At 35.4% G+C, this 20,581-nt stretch overlaps 1 protein-coding gene across 3 annotated transcripts in view; it reads right to left on the minus strand.

Annotated features, from left to right (window-relative positions):
• Positions 1 to 4,053: 4,053 nt before the first annotated feature.
• The window catches only part of LOC136031640 (solute carrier family 12 member 8-like), a 92,374-nt gene continuing 75,846 nt past the window's right edge, over positions 4,054 to 20,581 (minus strand). For all 3 annotated transcript variants that reach the window (XM_065711282.1, XM_065711283.1, XM_065711284.1), the window contains exons 12-13: positions 16,743 to 16,921; positions 4,054 to 7,528 (exon numbers count right to left, since the gene is read on the minus strand). In XM_065711282.1, the coding sequence (XP_065567354.1) occupies positions 7,342 to 7,528; positions 16,743 to 16,921 (366 nt within the window). In that variant the 3' untranslated portion in view covers positions 4,054 to 7,341. The remainder of the gene's footprint in view (positions 7,529 to 16,742; positions 16,922 to 20,581) is intronic.

Below are 20,581 nucleotides of genomic sequence, written 5' to 3' on the forward strand. Positions count from 1 at the left end.
GAAACAGTCCCCACAAAGAAAAACACAATTTTCGAAATAGGCGCACAAAATATAGTTTTCGATTGGTGATGTTTGCAGAATATTGTTACAGATTCGTAAAGATGTTACAGAATATTTTTTTTTATCCCTGTTCCAAACAGGATATTTTGCTGCAACTTTCACAGTGCACTTTACTGAGTTGCAACTTCACGGTGAAATTACTCAAAACGTGATTTTTTTTTTCTTTTTCTTTTTTTAAGGAAACATATTTTGATTTTAGACGGCTAAACTGTTCAGAAAACTAAATCAAAACGTCATTAAGAACTAAACAACTCCGAATAGCATTGCACTGAACATCATTATTCTATTAAAAGTAATACCACTGTATATTGCGAGATAGCTGCTAATTATGCGAAAAAAAACAGAACAACAACAGCAACAACTTCATATCAGAAAAAAAAAATTGTAGCGTTTAAAACCATCCATTCTTAAAACCCCTAAAGTACATTGACATAGAAATAAATAAAAAATGCCCCATCTTAGGTTTATACATACCTGAAAACGAGTTTTTCTCAGATTTTTCGTTTGGTTTTTTCAAAAGACAAAAAAATGAAATGACAAACGGGTCTATGCCCCGTAAATGAAACGAAAAGAACATAAATCTTATGAATATTTCGCCCGTATAAAGTAAGGCGTAAATACTTAGCACGCCATATAAAACGGAAATATTCCTCAGATTTGTGTTCTGTTCGGTTTATTTACTGGGCATAGGACCGTTTGTCAGTTTCAGATTCATTTCATTGTTTTGTCATGGCTGACCAGTTCGGCTTTAGATCTTTTATTTATGTTGTTTTACAATTAGGAAGTTAAACACATAAATTCTATTCTATTCTAAATACGAATGTTTGAAGTTATAAAAATTAAAATCAAGCTCATACATGTTTTAAAGAAAATATACAAACAGAATGAATGAGCTGTTAATATTAATATTAATACTGTTAGTATTAATATTTAGCGGTCAATGAATTTTCAGGATTTAATCCGAAAAACACAGGCTTGATCTTGAGTCTAGAAATAAAAATTTACCCAATTTGCAAACCTCAATCATCTATTATTACACTTCCCTAGAATTGAGATGAGTTCAGGATTAAATCTACACAGGGCATCGTCCTTCGCTCACATTTTTTTAATATATGCATATCAATTCTAAATTCAAAGAAACCTTAATTCTAAGAAAGTGTAATTTGTATATCTATAGCACGGTAGTCAAAGGATCACAATACGAGTGGACTTCTAATTTCGAGACAGTCTCCATCGCTAACATTCCCAACATTTCCCTAACTCCACAATGGGAAGATATCACTGTAGCCGCACAGCTTCTAATGAATGGAGAATGTCGATATGCACCACTGATGACTCAGGAGGGTCTAAGGTAAGGTAACCCATCGCTAAAGAATAGAATCAACCCCTTGGGCGACAGCCTCTTTTTTTTGGCAAGTTATCGCGTATTCCTTGAGTGCGAATCTATTTACTTCCCTTGGTATATTTTTGGAAAACTTTTTTGGGATTATAATTACTACAGGGTTTTAAATTAGACTCCGGTAGACCCTTACCCTGAGACAAATCATGTCAAAATCAAGTTACAAGTTTCAAAATCAGCACTTCAAATTATACTCATGTCTAGAAAAGACTGAACTAACGCTGACCTTTCAAAATATGCCCAGGGAGGCAAATAGATTCAAAGCAAGTTATACGCAGTATGTCACCACACAAAAAAAAACGACTTCCGACTAAGAGGCTGATTCTTTTTTTTTAGCGATGGATACTGTCTCGAAATTAAAAGTCGACTCATATTGTGAGCCTTTGACAGCCTTTGACCGACTCATACTGTGAGCCTGTTATAGATATACATATTACACTTTCTTAGAATCAATATGATCCCAGAATTAAAACTCTGCTCCTGGGACAGGATTTCAAGTCCCTGGTTCAACATGTGTGCATAATAACACTTTTGGAGCAATAATTATCTTAGGGTTGAAAATTAACTAGTCTCCGATTGACTCCTGGCCCGTGACGTCGGCTTTCTACATTGTTTAAAGGCCACACTGAATGCCGTTATTAACTTGAAAGAATTATTCAAAGGAGTAATCAAATAGAGAAAGGGCTCTGAAGGGAGGTAATTTTTTATCTTTTTATGTGCAGGTATATCTTCCTTTTTTTAAAGTGGCAGCACGCTTCCCAAAAGTAATTTTACTCGACTGGCCGTCGTAGGATTTTCTATAATATTTTCGTTTTAGTACTTAAGGGCGTCAAACATACCAAACATAAAGGCGGCAAACATACCTAAACATGTATGGTTTGTCCTTGAAAAAAAAAAGAGAAAAAGGAAAGGAGAGAAAACACAGTTTTTCAATTTCAATGCAATGACTAAAAATTGCATTAATATATTACTGATAATCCGTTGAAATTTTTATATCAAACTAAAATAAAAGGTCAAACATTGTTAGTACTTAAGACAAAATAAATACGCAGCAAATACTAGACAAGAAAAAAAGTCTTGTTTGGTTTTAGAAATTACAGAAGCATCTAATTTTAGAAGGAGATTAGCAGAAAGTGTTATTACAAGCAACGAGCAGGCAATCGTTGCTGTTGGTAGTAAGCATTGTTCTAATCTATGTTCTAGCAGTGTGGTATCTCGGTAAGTGATTCCACTGTACCTGAATTTTTCGGGGTTTCCCCGACAGAAAATTGAATTCTCCGAAATCTTCCGAAAATTAAAATTCGTAAATATACGAACATAAACACGAAATAAGAAAACTTTAATTCTCGTTAACACTGATTTTCAGAGATATTTCAGAGAACCAAATATAGTCCCGGGGAATTTCAGGAGAACCCGGAAAAATTCGTGATGGTGAAGGGGCTGATCATCACTTTTTTAATCTAAGTCATATTACCAAACTTCTTTGCTAAGAGAAAAACTAATAATGAGGATTGAGGTCTTCGCTTTTTTTGTTTCTTTTACAATAGCTTCATTCCGTTGGTTTCTTCATATTTTTCTTCTTTGTAAAGGGTTTCAACTTTCATAGTATAAGGAAAATTCAAATATTACTACGTTTTTGTTGCTTGTTTTGTTTTGTATCCCCGACCCTCAACGTAAACTCCACAGTATAGTCAGGTCTAAATGCACAAAAGTTTCTTCTTGCTGTCACCCCAAGGATCGGCCACTAGGGGGTTTTGTTTACTTGACAGAATATACTTTTCTTAAGGTGGATTTAGTTTGTTTTGGATAAAACTGAAATTAATTAGCTTTATCAGATCTTATAAAAAATATTTCATGTCAGTTTTACATGAAAACACATAATTTGTAATTTAATACTGTAACAATTAATGCAAACAATACGTAATTTTCAGTCACATCAGACTTTTACTTAATGCATAAGTTAATAACTCAGGCTCCTATTGGAAGAGCCTGCGTGGGAGACCTCGGTCTAGATGACGAGACTATTTTTGACCATGGTAAACGTCCTCCCAGATGACCCCTCACACTGGCTCAAGACCATCAAGTCAAGAGGCAGCGATTATCATCCCTCCCTATGCTGGCTACCGGCACATAATCTGAGTGAGTCAAGTTTCAAGCTTGACTATATGATAGCTACTACTAAACGAACCATTTCGATTCTAAAGTCGCAAATTCTACAAAATGGAGAAAATTACCAAATGGTAAATTAATAATTGGTAATTTTTCGGAAAATCCCTTCACTTATCATTGTGCATATCTTGATTATAATATACAAATAATTAGGTGTTAACTGTATTTAGCTGTTTTGGATATCCGTTAGAACCAGAGTTAAATCCAGGATTGATGTTCGGGGGAGGAGGATTCAAGCCTGGCACTCCCTCCCCTGAACACGGTCCGTGTTTTAACATGTTTCATTTAGCTAGATTCTATATATACACAAAAGTATGCACGAAATTTAGTTGGTATATATGTCACATAGTAACTAAATTGGCAAACTTCCATTTCTGACTACTCGGCATACCCGATGTTTATACGAGACGTTTTAAAGCTTTCGCGTTTTCTTTTTTTTTCTTTTTTTTTTTGCACGACATTCTACTCTGCATAGAAAATGCGTCTCATTTAAATATTCCTCGCACATCAAATAATAAACTACCTAAACATTGCTATAGAAAATATCTATTTTGCAATAAAGATAAGTATTTTTTTTATAGTTGTCCATATTTAAGGTGTAGCATCCCTACCCATTTCTGATAGGAGAAATAAAACCCGAAATTAGGGACGATGGCTTGTTTGCTTTAGTGAATCCATAAATTCATTGACTTATTTACAGAGATTTGTGGAATAAGTTCTTGAATGAACTTATTGTGATGAAATTTTTATTTCAAAGTCGTGCTTTTCTTCAATCCAGAAAGTTAAAGAAAATCATTGCGTCCTCTAATAAGGTTGGAAAAGGTAATAAAAAATAGAGTGAAGTGAGGAAGGAGCACTCGCAGCTGTATTGGCAGCTGCAACTGCTTGATGTTGCGATGGATTTTTAATAGTATTGGCATATAGCTTACGGATATGTTTATTTCTTTCGTTTAGAGAAGTTTCAACTCTCAAAGTCAATAAGGCTATAACTCGATTCTCAAATTAATATATTCCCACTAGTTGTTGATATTATTCCACTTTCATCCTCGTTGCTTCCCTATCTAACGCATAAACTGACTAGTAATTAAGATGAACAATAAAAGCTAATAGAAAAAGATGCATGTACGACTGAAATGAACCCTATATTGAGAGTTAAAGATTATTCTAGAAACTATATTGAAGGTAAAACTAAGGTGACTTGTTGAAGCTAAACCTAAGGTGACTGAAAAAGATCGTTCGATTCAATGGTAAACTGAATAAGCTCTTTACTTCTAACCCCCTCATTGTTCTAACTTTAAAAACATTTTTGTACTCGTTTCACAAGATTTTACCTGAAATTTTACAACCTTTTTGAGGAAGTTGGTCACTCATTCAAGTTTACCTTTTTTCTTCTTCTTTTTCAGGGGTGATCGCGTTGAACCATTAATTCAATATAAGGAAGGATCTAATTTTGGTCCGACACCAGGAAAAGCCATTCTCTCTGTCTTAAATAAAACTTCAACATAAAAGAAAAATAGAACCAGTTAGAAAAACAATCTCCCCCACAGCCTCGTCTTTTATTTTAACTATGTCAAAAAATATTCAGGTAGGAATTTAAATGCTACTGAATTGGCACAAAACGGACGGTTGAAAAAGAAGAAAATCTCAGGGTTGTAACGAGGGACGAGCATTTAGGAGGGGAGGGGTGCTTTTACAAGTTTGTCCAACCAACTAATTTTTTTCTGTGTGTAAAAAATAGCCTTTCACCTATTTTACAGAAAAACAATTTCGTTACCTCCAGAGACTCAGTCTCACGGTACACCCTGGAAGACAATATCATTGAATCAAGGGGTATCAAAGAATCACTAAATACGCATTGAATCACTAGCTCACTCAATTCATAAACAGAAACAATGTATTCTGTATAAATTTAGCCAAATAAAAATCTAAATAATGACTTACAGTTTATACATCATTATATTTTACCTGACTAAATTGCAAGAAATAACAAGTATATTCGTTGAAAAAGAAATATAACAATACTAGTAATGTTAGAAGTGTTGCTACAGATCAGGGGTAGCCAAACCATAATTCTCAAGAACAAGGACTAGGGGGAGCTGATAAGAGGGCAAAATTTTGCACATTAACTAAGAATTAATTTAAATTAAGAACAGGAAAGTAGGCGTTACCCAGGACAGATAGAAATACTTTAAACATGAATTTTTTGCCCGGAGGTTAATGACTTCAAGGTATACAAAACACCTCATTTGAGACCAAAGTTCACAGGTACAGTTTAGTAGAAAAGAGGAAACGTTATGCCTTGTTGAAATCATAGTGAGCAAAGATTTTCAGTTTGTATTATAGAAGGGCCCATAATGGAGCCCTTGGATCCTTACTCCTCCAATATACCCTACTCCTCGAACTACGCCATGAACTGCGAGCATGACTAGTTGGGGTGCTATTTAGGAGTGCTCCAACTGTTTTAGACGTTAACACCGAAAAATCCCTTTGAATAGAAAATCCCTTTGAATAAAAAATCTCTAGTTAAAATTAAGATCCAACCTTTACCTTAAAAGTAGGCAAATGTTGTTTTTTTTTTTTTTTTACGGCAGTGAATTGAAAAGCCTATGAAATCTGACTTTACGTCGAAATCTAGCAAGTAACACTAAGTTAACCTTCACTCTCTTGGGAAGGTTAAACTTTTTGTTTTAAACTATTTTTTTAATGGATTATAAAATGTGTAGGGCTTTGCTAGATGTTTTCCAGATGAACTGTAGGCTGATTCTATTGGGTACCCGTTTGAATCACCGCCTTTTAAACAGTAAGCTGTATAGGGTTTCCATGTGTTAATGACTTTTATTTAAAAAAAAAATAGTTTCCTCTTTCCTCTTTTTCTTCTTCCCTACCCCCTTTTTCTCTTTCCCCTTTTACTAGTTTTCAATCTCCAGCTTTTAGGTTTCAGATTCTTGGACAAAAGTTGACAGAGCCTTTTTTCCTTTGACATCAAAATTCATTAATTAACGTTCAATACAAAAACTTAAATAAGAAAAATAAAGATCAAATTTAAGCTAATTCAGATCCCTTAGCACTTGACTGTTATTTTAAGCGATCCTAAAAAAGCAGGTTTGGTCACCCCTGCTATAGCTTACGGCACGAAGCCAAACAGATGTGATTCCAGCTAAACTAAATTGTGACAGAAGGCGAATTTTTAAACTCTGGTCGGTAAGAGAAGTGAAACCGGACATTCGCCCACTTGCAGACATCTCTTTCATCGGGGCGATGGGAAACCTTACAGCCAAAGGTCTACCAGATGAAGGCAAAATTTTGTGAATCAGAACAGGACCAGATGGCATAGTTCCCAGAGTTCTGTTATATCATTTTGAAAGTGAAATTACCTTGAATCTTTCTATAAAAGTGGAAAACATCCCCTAGATCTTTCTAGATCTTTCTAATCTAATCTTTCTAGAAAAAAAACATCCGTAGAGCATTCTCCTAGTATTTTGCATTCAACAATACTCCTACGAACAATTTTTTCTTTATTTTAAATGAATTTTCGTCAACCGGAAAAATGAAGTTTTCGATTCTGATCCAAACCAGAAGCGACCCGAATAATCCATCGACATTAGGACCTTCAATTTTCATCAGAGGAATGTCAGAAACAAAATTCGATACCTGTCAAAACCTAGCCTTAGCATACTTTAATAGATTATATACAAATTCGCTTCCCAACAAAATTAGGGAACCAAAGCAACTTCTTGACTATCTGCTAAATCAAAACTCTTCCCTTTCACAGTTGATGATTGGTGATACCGGCTTCTTGATGAAAAATCATCGTTCTCTTCTGTAAGCTGATCAGCCTGAATGTCTAAATCTGGAATGCCAGACGGAACAACAATCTGCTCGTAGCCTTGACGTTTTTTACTATAAAAAGTAAAATAGTTAAATTATTAACAAAGTCTAAATAACGACCAGGACCTCAGTACCTTTCCAAAAAAACAACAACAAAAGGAAAAACTGGGGAGTTATTCAATGACAGTGAAAGTTTTTCAGAAAAAAACTTTTCGGCCCTATATTCAAGAGCCCTCATCAGCAAAGCATAGATCAATGTAAAAAAAGACTTGGAATAAAATACATAGCCATTAAAATTAAAAATTAAACTAGACCTAGAATCATTGATTCAAGGAAGTTCAACCAAAACTAAAGAAAAAACACGAAACGAGCCAATTCATTAGATAACAAATCAAGAGGTTTTAATGCGATTCTGGCTTTTTGGTAGCTAGCCTCAAAGGACTTCTTGATACAGGTTCATTGGTATCCACTATTGGTTTTGTAATAATAATGCTACTACTAACGACTCACCACACCACCAAGTTACCTAAGGCTAACACAGCTAGGTACGCTCCTTCTGCATCCCAATCTTTTCAAAGCCTCCCTCTTTACGCCCTCCCAAGAAGTTCCCATTTGCCTTAAATATTTCCTTATGACACCTTCCAAATTCAACCAAGGACGACCTGCTTTTCGTTTAGCCCGAGACAATTGGTCAATAAGGACAGTATTTGGCAATCCATCATCCTTCATCCACAGAACGTGTCCTAGCCCTAGGCCCTGTCCTAGTAAAAGAAAGAAAAATGTAACATGGTGTTACATTTTTCTTTCTTTTTTGACATGTACACTTATTAAAATAAAGCATGAAATTTTTCCCCCCAAAAATAAAGAGCCAATTCAAAGGGTTGAAAATCTACCGTTGAGATAGATGAAGATGCATGATGGGACGAAGGACCACCAAATAACACTAGACTGAGGGATCTCCAATGTGAATGGTACCTTACATGGCTACACCTTATCCTCAGAAGTATACAGAGATGAGACAAACTGAATAGATCCCCGGCAGGTAAATCAAAAAGTGCTCTTGTTCTATTCCAATTAACGTAAGTAGATTGAGCACTGAAGTGATTTCAATTTTTAGCTATCGTACTCCTTTGGTCAATGATTGAATAATTCATAGTCAATTACCCTATAAACATATTTTTGTGTATATGTATGACTAATTGCCACGTGGTTTCGCTTTGCATATGAATAATCGTCGCAGCATTTATAACTCACGGCTAATCGTCACATGGACTTTTTTTTTTGTTTCTGTTACAACTGAACCCCCGTGTATAATATGGCTATCCCCTGGATTCTGGTCTTGTATAAACATTCCTTGGAATAAAATGAACAAATTCAAAGCACAGGTCTTGCCAATACGAATGCAATTATGTGCCACTATAATCCTTATTATTGCCAAACTGGCATACCGCTCTTTGATTTTGTATGAAATTATCTCATTTTAAGAATGCCAAAAGTTCAATTACTGCAATGGGCAAAAACTCCAGTCAATTCAATTTATCCAGTGACGTCACATATTCCACTCGGTTACAGATACTGAAAAGATATTTTTAATAGTTTTTAAGATGTAAAAGTGTTCTCACTATTTCGTAATTCGTAACTATTAAAGAATTCAGTGTCTAATTAAATCAGAATAAAAACCCTTTATCAACAAATGGTTTAAAACTGAGATTAATCCTTTTAAAGGAATAGATAGGTCTTAACTGTTCAACGACTGAATATAGACTGTTATTACGACTGAGTATGTTCAACCTTGCTGAAATTGTCTGTTTTTTGAAGTCAATAAATAAAGGCCTATCAAGATCATTCATAAAAAAGCTGTCTTAATGCTGACACTAATAGAATCTAACATATAAATTTGAGAGAAACTTTCCAGGAACAGAAAAATACTAAACTGGAGAGTTTGACAATATAGTGTTTTAGGGAAGAAAATTATAAACGCAGCTACGAATATTAATGAAAATGCTTTATGTTTAATAAAGAGGAGGTGGGCTATACAAGAATTATATGAGCGATAGATTATATAAAAATAAGAAGAATGTAAAGAAACTGGAAAAAAAATCGAAATGTGAATTAAGTAGGTGTGAAGTTGAGGCTATGTCTGAAACTGCCAAAAATGTTGAAGATGAAGCCAGAGGGCATAACTGCAATATCTTTTACTGGCACGTTAATAAATTGAGAAGGGAATAGTCAATCCGAACTTGTCCCTGTTAAAGATTAAATAAAAAAAAACTAATTTTTTTAGCCGAAAGTAAGGAGCGACATTAAAACTTAAAACGAACAGAAATACTCCGTATATGAAATGGGTTGTCCCCTCTACAATCCCTCGCTCTTTACGCTAAAGCTTTTAATTGTTTTAAAAAGTAGAATTGTGGCAAAGAGTCAAACTTTAGCGTAAAGAGCAAGGGATTGCAGAGGGGACAACCCAATTCATATACGGAGTAATTTCTGTTCGTTTTAAGTTTTAATGTCGCTCCTTACTTTCGGCTAAAAAAATTAGTTTTTTTTATTTAATTTCTGAACGTTTTTGAATTAATGCATGTTTGGTTTTGGCTCTCCGCACATAAATTATTAAAATGAAATTTGTATATTAATTCTTTTTTTGGCTAAATGGCTTTCTCTTAGTTTTGATCAGACGATTTTGAGAAATAAGGGGTGGAAAAGGAGGTCTAGTTGCCCTCCAATTTTTCAGTTACTTAAAAAGGCAACTAGAACTTTTAATTTTTAACGAATCTTTTTATTAGTAAAAAATATACGTAACTTCAGAATTAACTTACGTAACAAACTTTCATAATCTTATATTTTTATTATGTATACGGGGGGTTTGTACCCTCGTTAATGCCTCGCTCTTTCCACTAAATCGTAAGCTTTTTCCCAATTCTTTAAGAATGACCCCTGAATCAGAAAGGCCGTAGAATAAATAGTTGAAATAACTAAAAATACTTTAGCATAAAAAGCGAGGCATTTATCTCCTCCTAAATACCTCGCTCTTTATGCTAAAGTATTTTTAGAACCCCTCATATGCGTAATAATCTCTGTTCGTTTTAAGTTTCAATGCTAATCCCTCCTTTCACTTGAAAAAACGTTTTCATGTTTATTTTTCATTGTTTTCTTATAGTAATGCTAGAAAATCCTGCGCCCTTTTCATTGAATTTTTCTTCCCCTATGACAGAGTCCTCCAACATAGCCCCCTCCTCTCAGCCCCACCCCCAAACAAAATAAATACCCCCTGAAAACGTCTGTACACTTCCCAATAACCATTACTATATGTAAACACTGGTCAAAGCTTGTAACTTGCAGCCCCTCCCCCAGGGATTGTGGGGGAGTAAGTCATCCCCAAAGACATAGTTATTATGATTTTTGACTATGCTGAACAAAATGGCTATCTCAAAATTTTGATCCGTTGACCTTGGGAAAAAAATGAGCGTGGGAGGGGGCCTAGATGCCCTCCAATTTTTTTGGTCACTTAAAAAGGGCACTAGAACTTTTCATTTCCGTTAGAATGAGACCTTTTGCGACATTCTAGGTTCACTTGGTCGATACGATGATCCCTGGGGAAAAGAAAAAAAAAAAAACAAACAAACAAACAAACAAATAAACACGCACCCGTGATTTGTCTTCTGGCAAAAAACACAAAATTCCTCATTTTTGTAGATAGGAGCTTGAAACTTCTACAGTAGGGTTATCTGATACGCTGAATCTGATGGTGTCATTTTCGTTAAGATTCTATGGCTTTTAAGGGGTGTTTCCCCCTATTTTCTTAAATAGAGCAAATTTTCTCAGGCTCGTAACTTTTGATGGGTAAGACTAAACTTGATGAAACTTATATATTTAAAATCAGCATTAAAATTCAATTCTTTTGATGTAGCTATTGGTACCAAAAGTCCATTTTTTAGAGTTTTGGTTACTATTGAGCCGGGTCGCTCCTTACAACAGTTCGTTACCACGAACTGTTTGATAGGAACGGGGCCCCAAAAAAGGGTCCAGTCGTCGTAGTAGTAGAAGTAGTATTAACAGTATGTACATAGTGCCATTAAGTTAGTTCAACGTCCCCATTAACATAACTAAAAGTTTCAACATAATACTCAAAGCTGTTCACAAGGTATTGCTAATATGCACTTTTGCAACTGCATACACATTGTATTTTGACTTAGTTTAACTTATTCATAAACATTCCCCGAAGTTTTCACCTTAATACCCTTACCTTTAGAAGTGGTCTTGGTAGTAATGGTCATTGTGATAGTAGTAATAGTAGAAGTAGTGGTAGTAGCATCGATATTTTTCTTTTGGTCGGTTGAACATACTAATTAACGTATCCTGTAAGTTTCTAAGTAATACCCTAAACCATTTCTAAAATATTACTGATAAGCCATTTTTACAAGCTTCATAAACATAGTGCGTTTTGATTTAGCTAGACGCTTCCCTTAAGAGCTTCACCTTTATATCCTTACCCTTTTTTGAAACCAAAAGTCAAACATTCCCCCCGCGTAATTAGCGCTATTTCCTATGTGGCAGTTTGCCCCCCACCAACCCCATTTTGACCTCCCTATCCCCAGTTCCCCCCCCCCATCAACTCTAATTCCCCCAGCTGAAATTTAGTTTCTTCAAAAATCTTATCAAAATTCTGATAAGCCTGCATAATTCAAGCATACAGAGAAACGGGTCAGTTTTCTTTGCCTTTATGGTTTTATACGGCTAATTTGGCATTTTTCACTGTCATTTTCCTTGATTTAGGAAAATTGGCTCCAACTCCGCCCCCCCCCCCCCAGATTTTTACAAAATTACGCCTTTGCCCCACTTTTCAAATCATAAACCCCACGTGTAAACAATGAACAAATTGTATAAACTACATCCCTTATGCAAGGGTTGTGAGGAGTCTTGTCATTACCAGTGCATAGTTAATGGACTTTTCAGCTATGTTGGAACAAAATGGCTGTCTTGAAATTTTGATTGGATGCCTTTGGGGGAGGGCAATAAAAGGGGATTGGGAGGGGCATGGTGCCCTATAGTCGCTTTGTTTTAGGTTTCCCCAAATGACTGCCACAAAACTTTCAAGCTGTGGTCTCAAGTTCAAGCTGTGGTAATTAGAATTTACCAACGATACAAAACTAAATTTATTCCAGGCTCCCTGTGTAAGTCTCAGCTACTCAAAACACACCGAGCCATAAGGCTTTAATGATTTATTATTTATCATAATTAACTTGAAATGCTGTGCTACAAAAAAAAAGTTTTTCAAATAAAAGTAAGAGCTCCACTAAACTAAAGATAAGCAGAAATGAAATCGAATAATCTAACAAGGGTAAAACTACCACAAATCACCATCAATAAATAAATGAAACCTAAAATGAATAAAAATTACAATAAATAATATATTCAGACTAAAAACAAGCACAAATTAACATGAGTAGGGCTGACACAATAGAAAAACACTCCTTCCTTTCTTGGTTACGAAAAAAAAATAACTAGCAACATCTTGAATGACTGATGCTAATCAGCCGTCATATCGTACTGGAAGTGTTTAGAGGAATCTTCAACTAAATCAAAATATGCTATGTGCATTCAGTTTTACAAAAAGACGTATGTACAATATCTCAAGAATAGCTAAGGGTATTAAGTTTAAACTTTCAGGGCATGTTGACAAAGGCTAGAGTACAACTCGTCCTCCTCCCATGTCTTTTTTAGGCGCAATCTCCTCTAGGACATCAGAACAAAATTTACTATCTAAATTCACCAAGTTCAAAGACTTTCAACACAGTTATTTATTACTCAACATTCAGAAAAGGTCTGATGTATCTGAAATAAAAGAGAAATAAATATGCTCTAATGGTTTGTGACATCTGATTTTCTTCTTTTTTTGCGACAATAAAACAGAGCTTTTTTATGAATGATCTCAACAGGCATTTATATTATGAAGAAAAAAAACGGTTCCTATATGGTTGAACATATAAATATTTTAACTTATGTTTTGCCCCTTGATATTGCCTCATATTTGTAGAATCCTGGAAAACTAAGTCCGACAGTTCAGTTGCAACAGGATTCACTTGCACGAGGGTTCAGTTGCATGGGAGTTTAGTTTCATGGGGGTTCAGTTGCACAGGGGGTTCATTTTTACGCACACCTTTCTGTTGTATCTCCCTGTTGAAGATAATTCGATTTTTTTTTTTTTTTTTTTCAATTTGCATCTTCTTTTCTCAGCACAAAAAGTAGATTAAGGTCATTTAGTTTTGGTTGTGATGTAGCTCGTTCAGAAAAATACAAACTGTTTTTGCTGACCATATACCACTGGAAACAGGGTCTGACCCCTAACTAATCGCTCCCTAAACCCCGAACTAATTACTTGGGGTTCAGTTACACGGGCGTTCAGTTTTACGCACACCTTTCTGTTGTATCGCCCTGTTGAAGATAATTTGATTTTTTTTGCAATTTGCATCTTCCTTTCTCAGCACAAAAAGTAGAATAAGGTCATTTAGTTTTGGTTGTGATGTAGCTCGTTTGGAAAAATACAAACTGTTTTTGCTGACCATATACCACTGGAAACAGGGTCTAACCCCTAACTAATCGCTCCCTAAACCCCTAACTAATTACTTGGGGTTCAGTTACACGGGCGTTCAGTTTTACGCACACCTTTCTGTTGTATCGCCCTGTTGAAGATAATTTGATTTTTTTTGCAATTTGCATCTTCCTTTCTCAGCACAAAAAGTAGAATAAGGTCATTTAGTTTTGGTTGTGATGTAGCTCGTTTGGAAAAATACGAACTGTTTTTGCTGACCATATACCACTGGAAACAGGGTCTAACCCCTAACTAATCGCTCCCTAAACCCCTAACTAATTACTTGGGGTTCAGTTACACGGGCGTTCAGTTTTACGCACACCTTTCTTTTGTAACGCCCTTGAGGATAAATTAATTTGTTTTGCAAATTTGTATCCTCTTTTCCCAGCACAAAAAGTAGTTTAAGGTCACTTAGCTTTTGGTTGTGATGTAGCTCGTCTCGGAAGGATACACACTGTTTTTGCTGACCATGTACCACTGGATACAGGGTCTAACCCCTAACTAATCACTCCAAATAGGGCAGCTCCAACCTCAAAGGTGCGGATGGTGCCCACCCCAAGGTCTCTCAGTGCCCAGGGTTTACCAGATGGCAATCAGAGCCCAGGCCTAGGGACGGTAGGACTTGCAACCCTCTTCCTGAAAATAATTATAGCAAAAATAAATGTCACTCCAGTCCCGAATTCTACTAGTTTTGACTCCATACGACCTCGGCACGTCCCCGGACATCTTTTGAACCTTGTTTACCAAGGTGGGCTTAGAATAGCCATCTGAAATGTTTAGCCATGAATAAACCCGGATCCAAAGAAATTAGGCTCGAGGTGTTGAGATGGGGAATTGACACTCTCGGGATAAGAGAACCCCACTTGACAGGATCAAATGATGAAGGAATCTCCACAACAGATAACAGGTTGATATGGTTCGGTCAAACTTCTAGTAGAAGTGGTGGCGCAGGCCTGTTGCTAAACAAGAAGGTGAATAAATGTTTCATATGCCATAGCCCAATCTCAGACAGACTGCTCACTGCACTTTTTAACCACAAACAAGGAAAGATGACAATAGTCGTGAGCTATGCACCAACCATTGTTTCTCCAGATGACAAGAAAGATAGACAAACAACAGATCTATCTTCCACTTCCTCTCACGATGTACCCGTCCTGGTGAGCGACATCAACATGGCAGTAGCTGATCCTTATGGAAATTTCTAGTCTGTAATTGACCCTATCACGAAGGACAGCTTAAAAGATAATGGAACACGATTACCCCAGCTGTGCAACATGCATTAACTGGTCATTGCTAACACACAGTTTCACAGAAAAGATATCTATAAGCCGTAAGGGCACAGCAGTGACGGGCGCACCCGCAAGATGATCGACTACATCATAGTCAGTAAGAGATGGCAATCATCAGCCTCAAATTGACAAATATACCGTTCCGCCAAACTCGGAAAGACCAATCACATATTGGTAGCCGTCAACTTCAGTCTCAAACTAAAAGCTCATTCGTAAGAGCGACGCCAACCGAAGTTAGACGTTCAGAAACTCAATTCGGATGAAATCTGGCAAAAGCACTCGGTTGAAATCCACAATAGGTTTGATTGCCTGAATACCGTCGACGACCCAGATACTCTCTGGTAAGCATATAAGAACAACACACTAGAAATTACCGCTGATACCAATGGGCGCAAGTTGCACTCCAAGAAACCGTGGCTGTCACACGAAGTACCGCAGATGACTGAAAAGCGAAGAGAAGACTGGCTGGCTGGCGACATGCCCACATACAGACGGATAAACGGGATTAGGAACAAACTTATTCACGGTGATAAGCAACAATTTGTTGATAAAAAGACTGACGAACTAAAAACAGCTGCTTGCAAAGGTTACGTTATGTTGATCCTAACCAGCTGTCGTCAGCTGAGCAAACCATACGCAAGAATCACGTATCACCGCCTCACCTTTTTAGAATCACGTATCACCTTTGATGTTCTGTCCCTGCTCAAGCATGTCAGAGACCTAAGCGAAGGGAAACCACTAAAAACATGAGATGTCACGGGATAAACGGGATTAGGAACAAACTTATTCACGGTGATAAGCAACAATTTGTTGATAAAAAGACTGACGAACTAAAAACAGCTGCTTGCAAAGGTTACGTTATGTTGATCCTAACCAGCTGTCGTCAGCTGAGCAAACCATACGCAAGAATCACGTATCACCGCCTCACCTTTTTAGAATCACGTATCACCTTTGATGTTCTGTCCCTGCTCAAGCATGTCAGAGACCTAAGCGAAGGGAAACCACTAAAAACATGAGGTGTCAGATCCGAATCTAGTGAAATGATTGAAGATGGAAGTACAAAACCAGAAAGATGGAAGTTAACACTTTGCAAAGCTGCTGAACACTGACAGAGTGAGTGTTGATCCTTACCTGCTGTCGTCTGCTGAGCAAACATTACGCGAGAATCATTCAGACCACGATCCCCTTTCAGTGGAAGAGATACAGAAAGCTCTGCGGAGAATTAAAAACAACAAGGCGTCCGGAATCTGTGGGATCACCGTCGAACTACTGAAATTCAGAGGACCAGCAATGCTTCTTTGGTTACACGCACTTTTCTTCCTTGTCTGGATTAGGTAATCTTTTCAGGACTTTTCTGGAAAATATAATCATTGACCCTAAGTTTTTGGAGAAAAGATACGTAACTTACCAAATGACATGTTCAAAACATTGCCTTAGCCATGTAAACATCTTGAAATCCGCGGAAACGCCTGGGTTTACACCGGGATTGGCTTGACCAATGTATACCCACACCACAAAAACGGATCCAATACAGACTAAAGCATATATCCAGTTTACAGCGAACATAATGGAAATTTTTATAAATACCTGAAAATATTAATCTTCCATTAATAAAAGTATCAGGAGAGGGGCTTCACTCGGTGAAAAGAAAAACAGTATGTTTAAAACCTTTCGCAAAACAACTTTAATCTTATTTTATTTTATTCCGCAAACATTTTCACTTATTTATACCAACAAACAACTCTACATTACAGACAATCAAATTAATTTGTAATATCCTTTTCGAAATATTTAGCATAGACACTCATCTTTAACAAAATTCATTATAACTATTCCAAGCCAAGTGTGATGTTGATATCAAACTCTCAAGATATGTCTGAAATATACATTATACAATAATTGTTCATTTACACAGAATAAGTAAATATATATGATATTAGAGCTAAACCTAAAAAAAAACGATACTTAATTAGTCAGACCCTACGTGGAGTTTCAATCTTACCCATACCCCGCATAAGTCATACTACTTAAGAATCATTATACATTAACCAAGCCGCGAGTTCACATCCAAAATATGCAACAAATATTTCCCACGGTGGGGTATTCGTATATAATACAACTGTGTACACCACGTATAATTTAGCTATGTAACTAAAATGGCACATCCAAGGAGGGTTAAAGGATCTTAAGGGGCTTAAGAAGAGGCCATTTTTGAAGGACTCGCCCCTCCCTTTACGATAGTGAAACTAGATAAAAATAAATGTAAAAAACTATAACTGGAAAGGACAAGTGCAAAAGGAATTGATTTTTTGCATAGCATGGATGTACAAGTGATCTATGTTACAAAATCCATAAAAGAAAAAAAATCAGTGAGTAGAGAAAAACAATCTAAAAAGATGAAGGTATGTAAAGCCCGATTAGTTTTGTGCCCTTCGTTTTCACTTGTATTCATAGATTTTTCAAAGAAAAATTATTCTCTACTTTTCAGACTATTTTTAAAATAAGTTTAAATTCATTATTTTCGACTTTTTAGTATTCTCTAAGACTAAAAAAGACAAAAATATTTGTTTCCTCTAAAACAAAAATTTGTCTTATCTAAGTAAGATTCGAACCTAAGCTACCAAAGCCACAGGCAAGTATTTTTATCGTTGTAGTATCATCTCTTGTATAATAGTGTTCGTTTTATACTTTTTGCTGAGCCAAATCACACGTCTATGTTGTTTTATCTATACAAGAGAGAGTATATAGAGAAGAGTTTTAATGTTGTATTATTGCACTATCATCGGAAGTCCAATTAAAATTTGGAAGTAATTGAACATTCAAAATTGGTCAAAAAGTGGCTTCTTAATTTTACTAATTTTATGTGACAAACCATTTTGTGACAAATAAGTCTTTGAGTTGATAAAAACGAGTGGTAGCAAATGTACAAGAGATTAAAAAAAATTTCACAGTTTGAAATCTAATCCTTCTAGAATCAAAATCCCAGATTTTGATCAAAAACGTTCGCCATAGATGACTGGTCTGCTATGATTCTATATTAAAAGAGATTTACCCATCCTGACACTTAAAAGGTAGAATTACATTGATACAGCTGAGGCTCAATATTTCTCAGTACGTTAATTAAAGTAATTTCCAATTCCCAAATTACCCGGAACATTTTAGCAGTCGTTGAAGTATTCTAAAAACGTCTTATTTTGTCTCATTTCTAAACTAAACTAAACATACTTGGCTTTGTTTGGCTTATTGTTCTTGGTTATTAAACGAAACATACCTTACTTCTTATTCTCACATGTTGTTACAATAATTTAATTCTTATCCCTTATTATCCCTATATTTCAACATTTCTTATCCCTATATTTTTATCCCTATATTATTATATTATCCCTATTATTACTATATATCCCTTACTATAATTATTACTATAGTGTATAAATAATATAATTACTATATAAATATACTACTATAACTATATAAATAATAACTATATAAATATATATATACCCTATAGAAACCCTATAGGCCAGTATATTCTCCTGATGAGCCCTTGTGTTGGGTTGTTGCCTCTGAATTATTTGTCTTTATTATTTTTTCTATTGTTTGGTAAATGACGACTTATACTTATTGACGACATGACTGCCTGTCCATGGATTATTCTTTATGGTTGATTGTGTTTGGCTATGCTGTTTGACCTATGTGATTGTATTGATGAGTAGGGTTAAGGCCTCATTCAAGTGCTGGTCTATATTAATCACTAATTTAGGAAAACAGTCTTCCTTTTCTCCTTCTGTCTCTTTTTTTTTCTTTTTTTTTTATGTGTTTGTGCTGTTGCATTGATGATTTCTCTTTTCATGATATAAAAATAGTAATAAATAATATATTTATTACTATAATAAATTACTAATTTATTACTATAGTTTATTACTATATTATCCCTATATTATTTCATCAATTCTTGTCCCTATATTTCACCAGCTACTTTCATCTGGACCTGGTTTACATTAATACTGAGCCTAACAATCCATGATCACTAGACGAAAGGCCACTGAATATCTCAGTACTAAAAAAAAACGCATTCTAAAGGTTTGCTCTTTTAAATAAGTCAGAGAGTAAGAAATATTCCTTAGTAAGACCTTCACCATCTAGTCGCAAGTCGAGAAGCTTTATTACTTTATAGGAGCTTAAATGGAGAAATCCATTTAGCCAAAAAAAAATTAATTAATATGAAAATTAAGTTTTAATTATTCATTGACGGTTAGCCAAAATCTCAAGATTTAAAATACTTTTAATTAGAAATCAACCACAGCTTGAAATCCCAAAAATTTAAATCCCCTAAGAATTTAGTACAATAGATTTATGTACAATAGTGAATTTACTAGTTGAACACCAATAGTAAATATACACGAAGTAAATACAAACTTAGTAATAGAATCATGTGTTTATCTTAGTTTGCAATCTGCAATCAATAAAAGATGGTGACTTTTATTGAAAGGTCACATCTGCCTTGAAACGACTTCCTTTGAAAAAGCCTGAATTTGTGACTTAACAACAAGAAAATTGCTCATTAAAATCAGGCCAACTATGCATTATATCTTTTTACTTTTCTAGAATGTTCTAGAACATTTCTAGAATATTCCGTTCTTTAGACAAATACCTTCAATCAAGTATAGCATGCCCTGGCCACTATATACTTGAAACATGGTAGGTAATGACCCTTGACATGAAAGAGTTGAAACCAGCGAGTTTCAACTCGCTGAGTTGAGCTAGCTGCCATAAGTGTGGATTTTTGCTGCTCCTTTTTATTGAGCTTTGATTTCTCTTATTAAAAAAGCCTGCAGCTGACTCACTTGGCTCCTTACTTTTAAATTTGAGTTGTTTTTTTTTGTTGCTAAGGGTTTTTACTTATTGAATCACTTATTGAATCTATACCTATCAACAACAAAAATAACATACGCATAATTATTTGTTTTTAACCCTTTGATGCCTGAATTATGAAAAAAGAATGGGAAAAATATTTCGGCCGTTTCCAGGCTTCGTTATGACCTATTCCACGACAGAAATGGCAAGAAAAAAAATGTATTGATAAAGATGATGAAATAAAAAAATGGTTCCCACAGGAACCATCCGGCAATCATGGCACAAAAATACTCTGATCGGCTACATAGTGTGGTAAGTCAGAAAACAATTCCTGTTGGGTGTGAAACACAAGGACACTTCACATTTTACGCATTTCACTTTGGAATGAGCTTG

The sequence above is a fragment of the Artemia franciscana genome, chromosome 10 (assembly GCF_032884065.1).
Source record: "Artemia franciscana chromosome 10, ASM3288406v1, whole genome shotgun sequence".
In the NCBI taxonomy this organism is placed as follows: Eukaryota; Metazoa; Arthropoda; class Branchiopoda; order Anostraca; family Artemiidae; genus Artemia; species Artemia franciscana.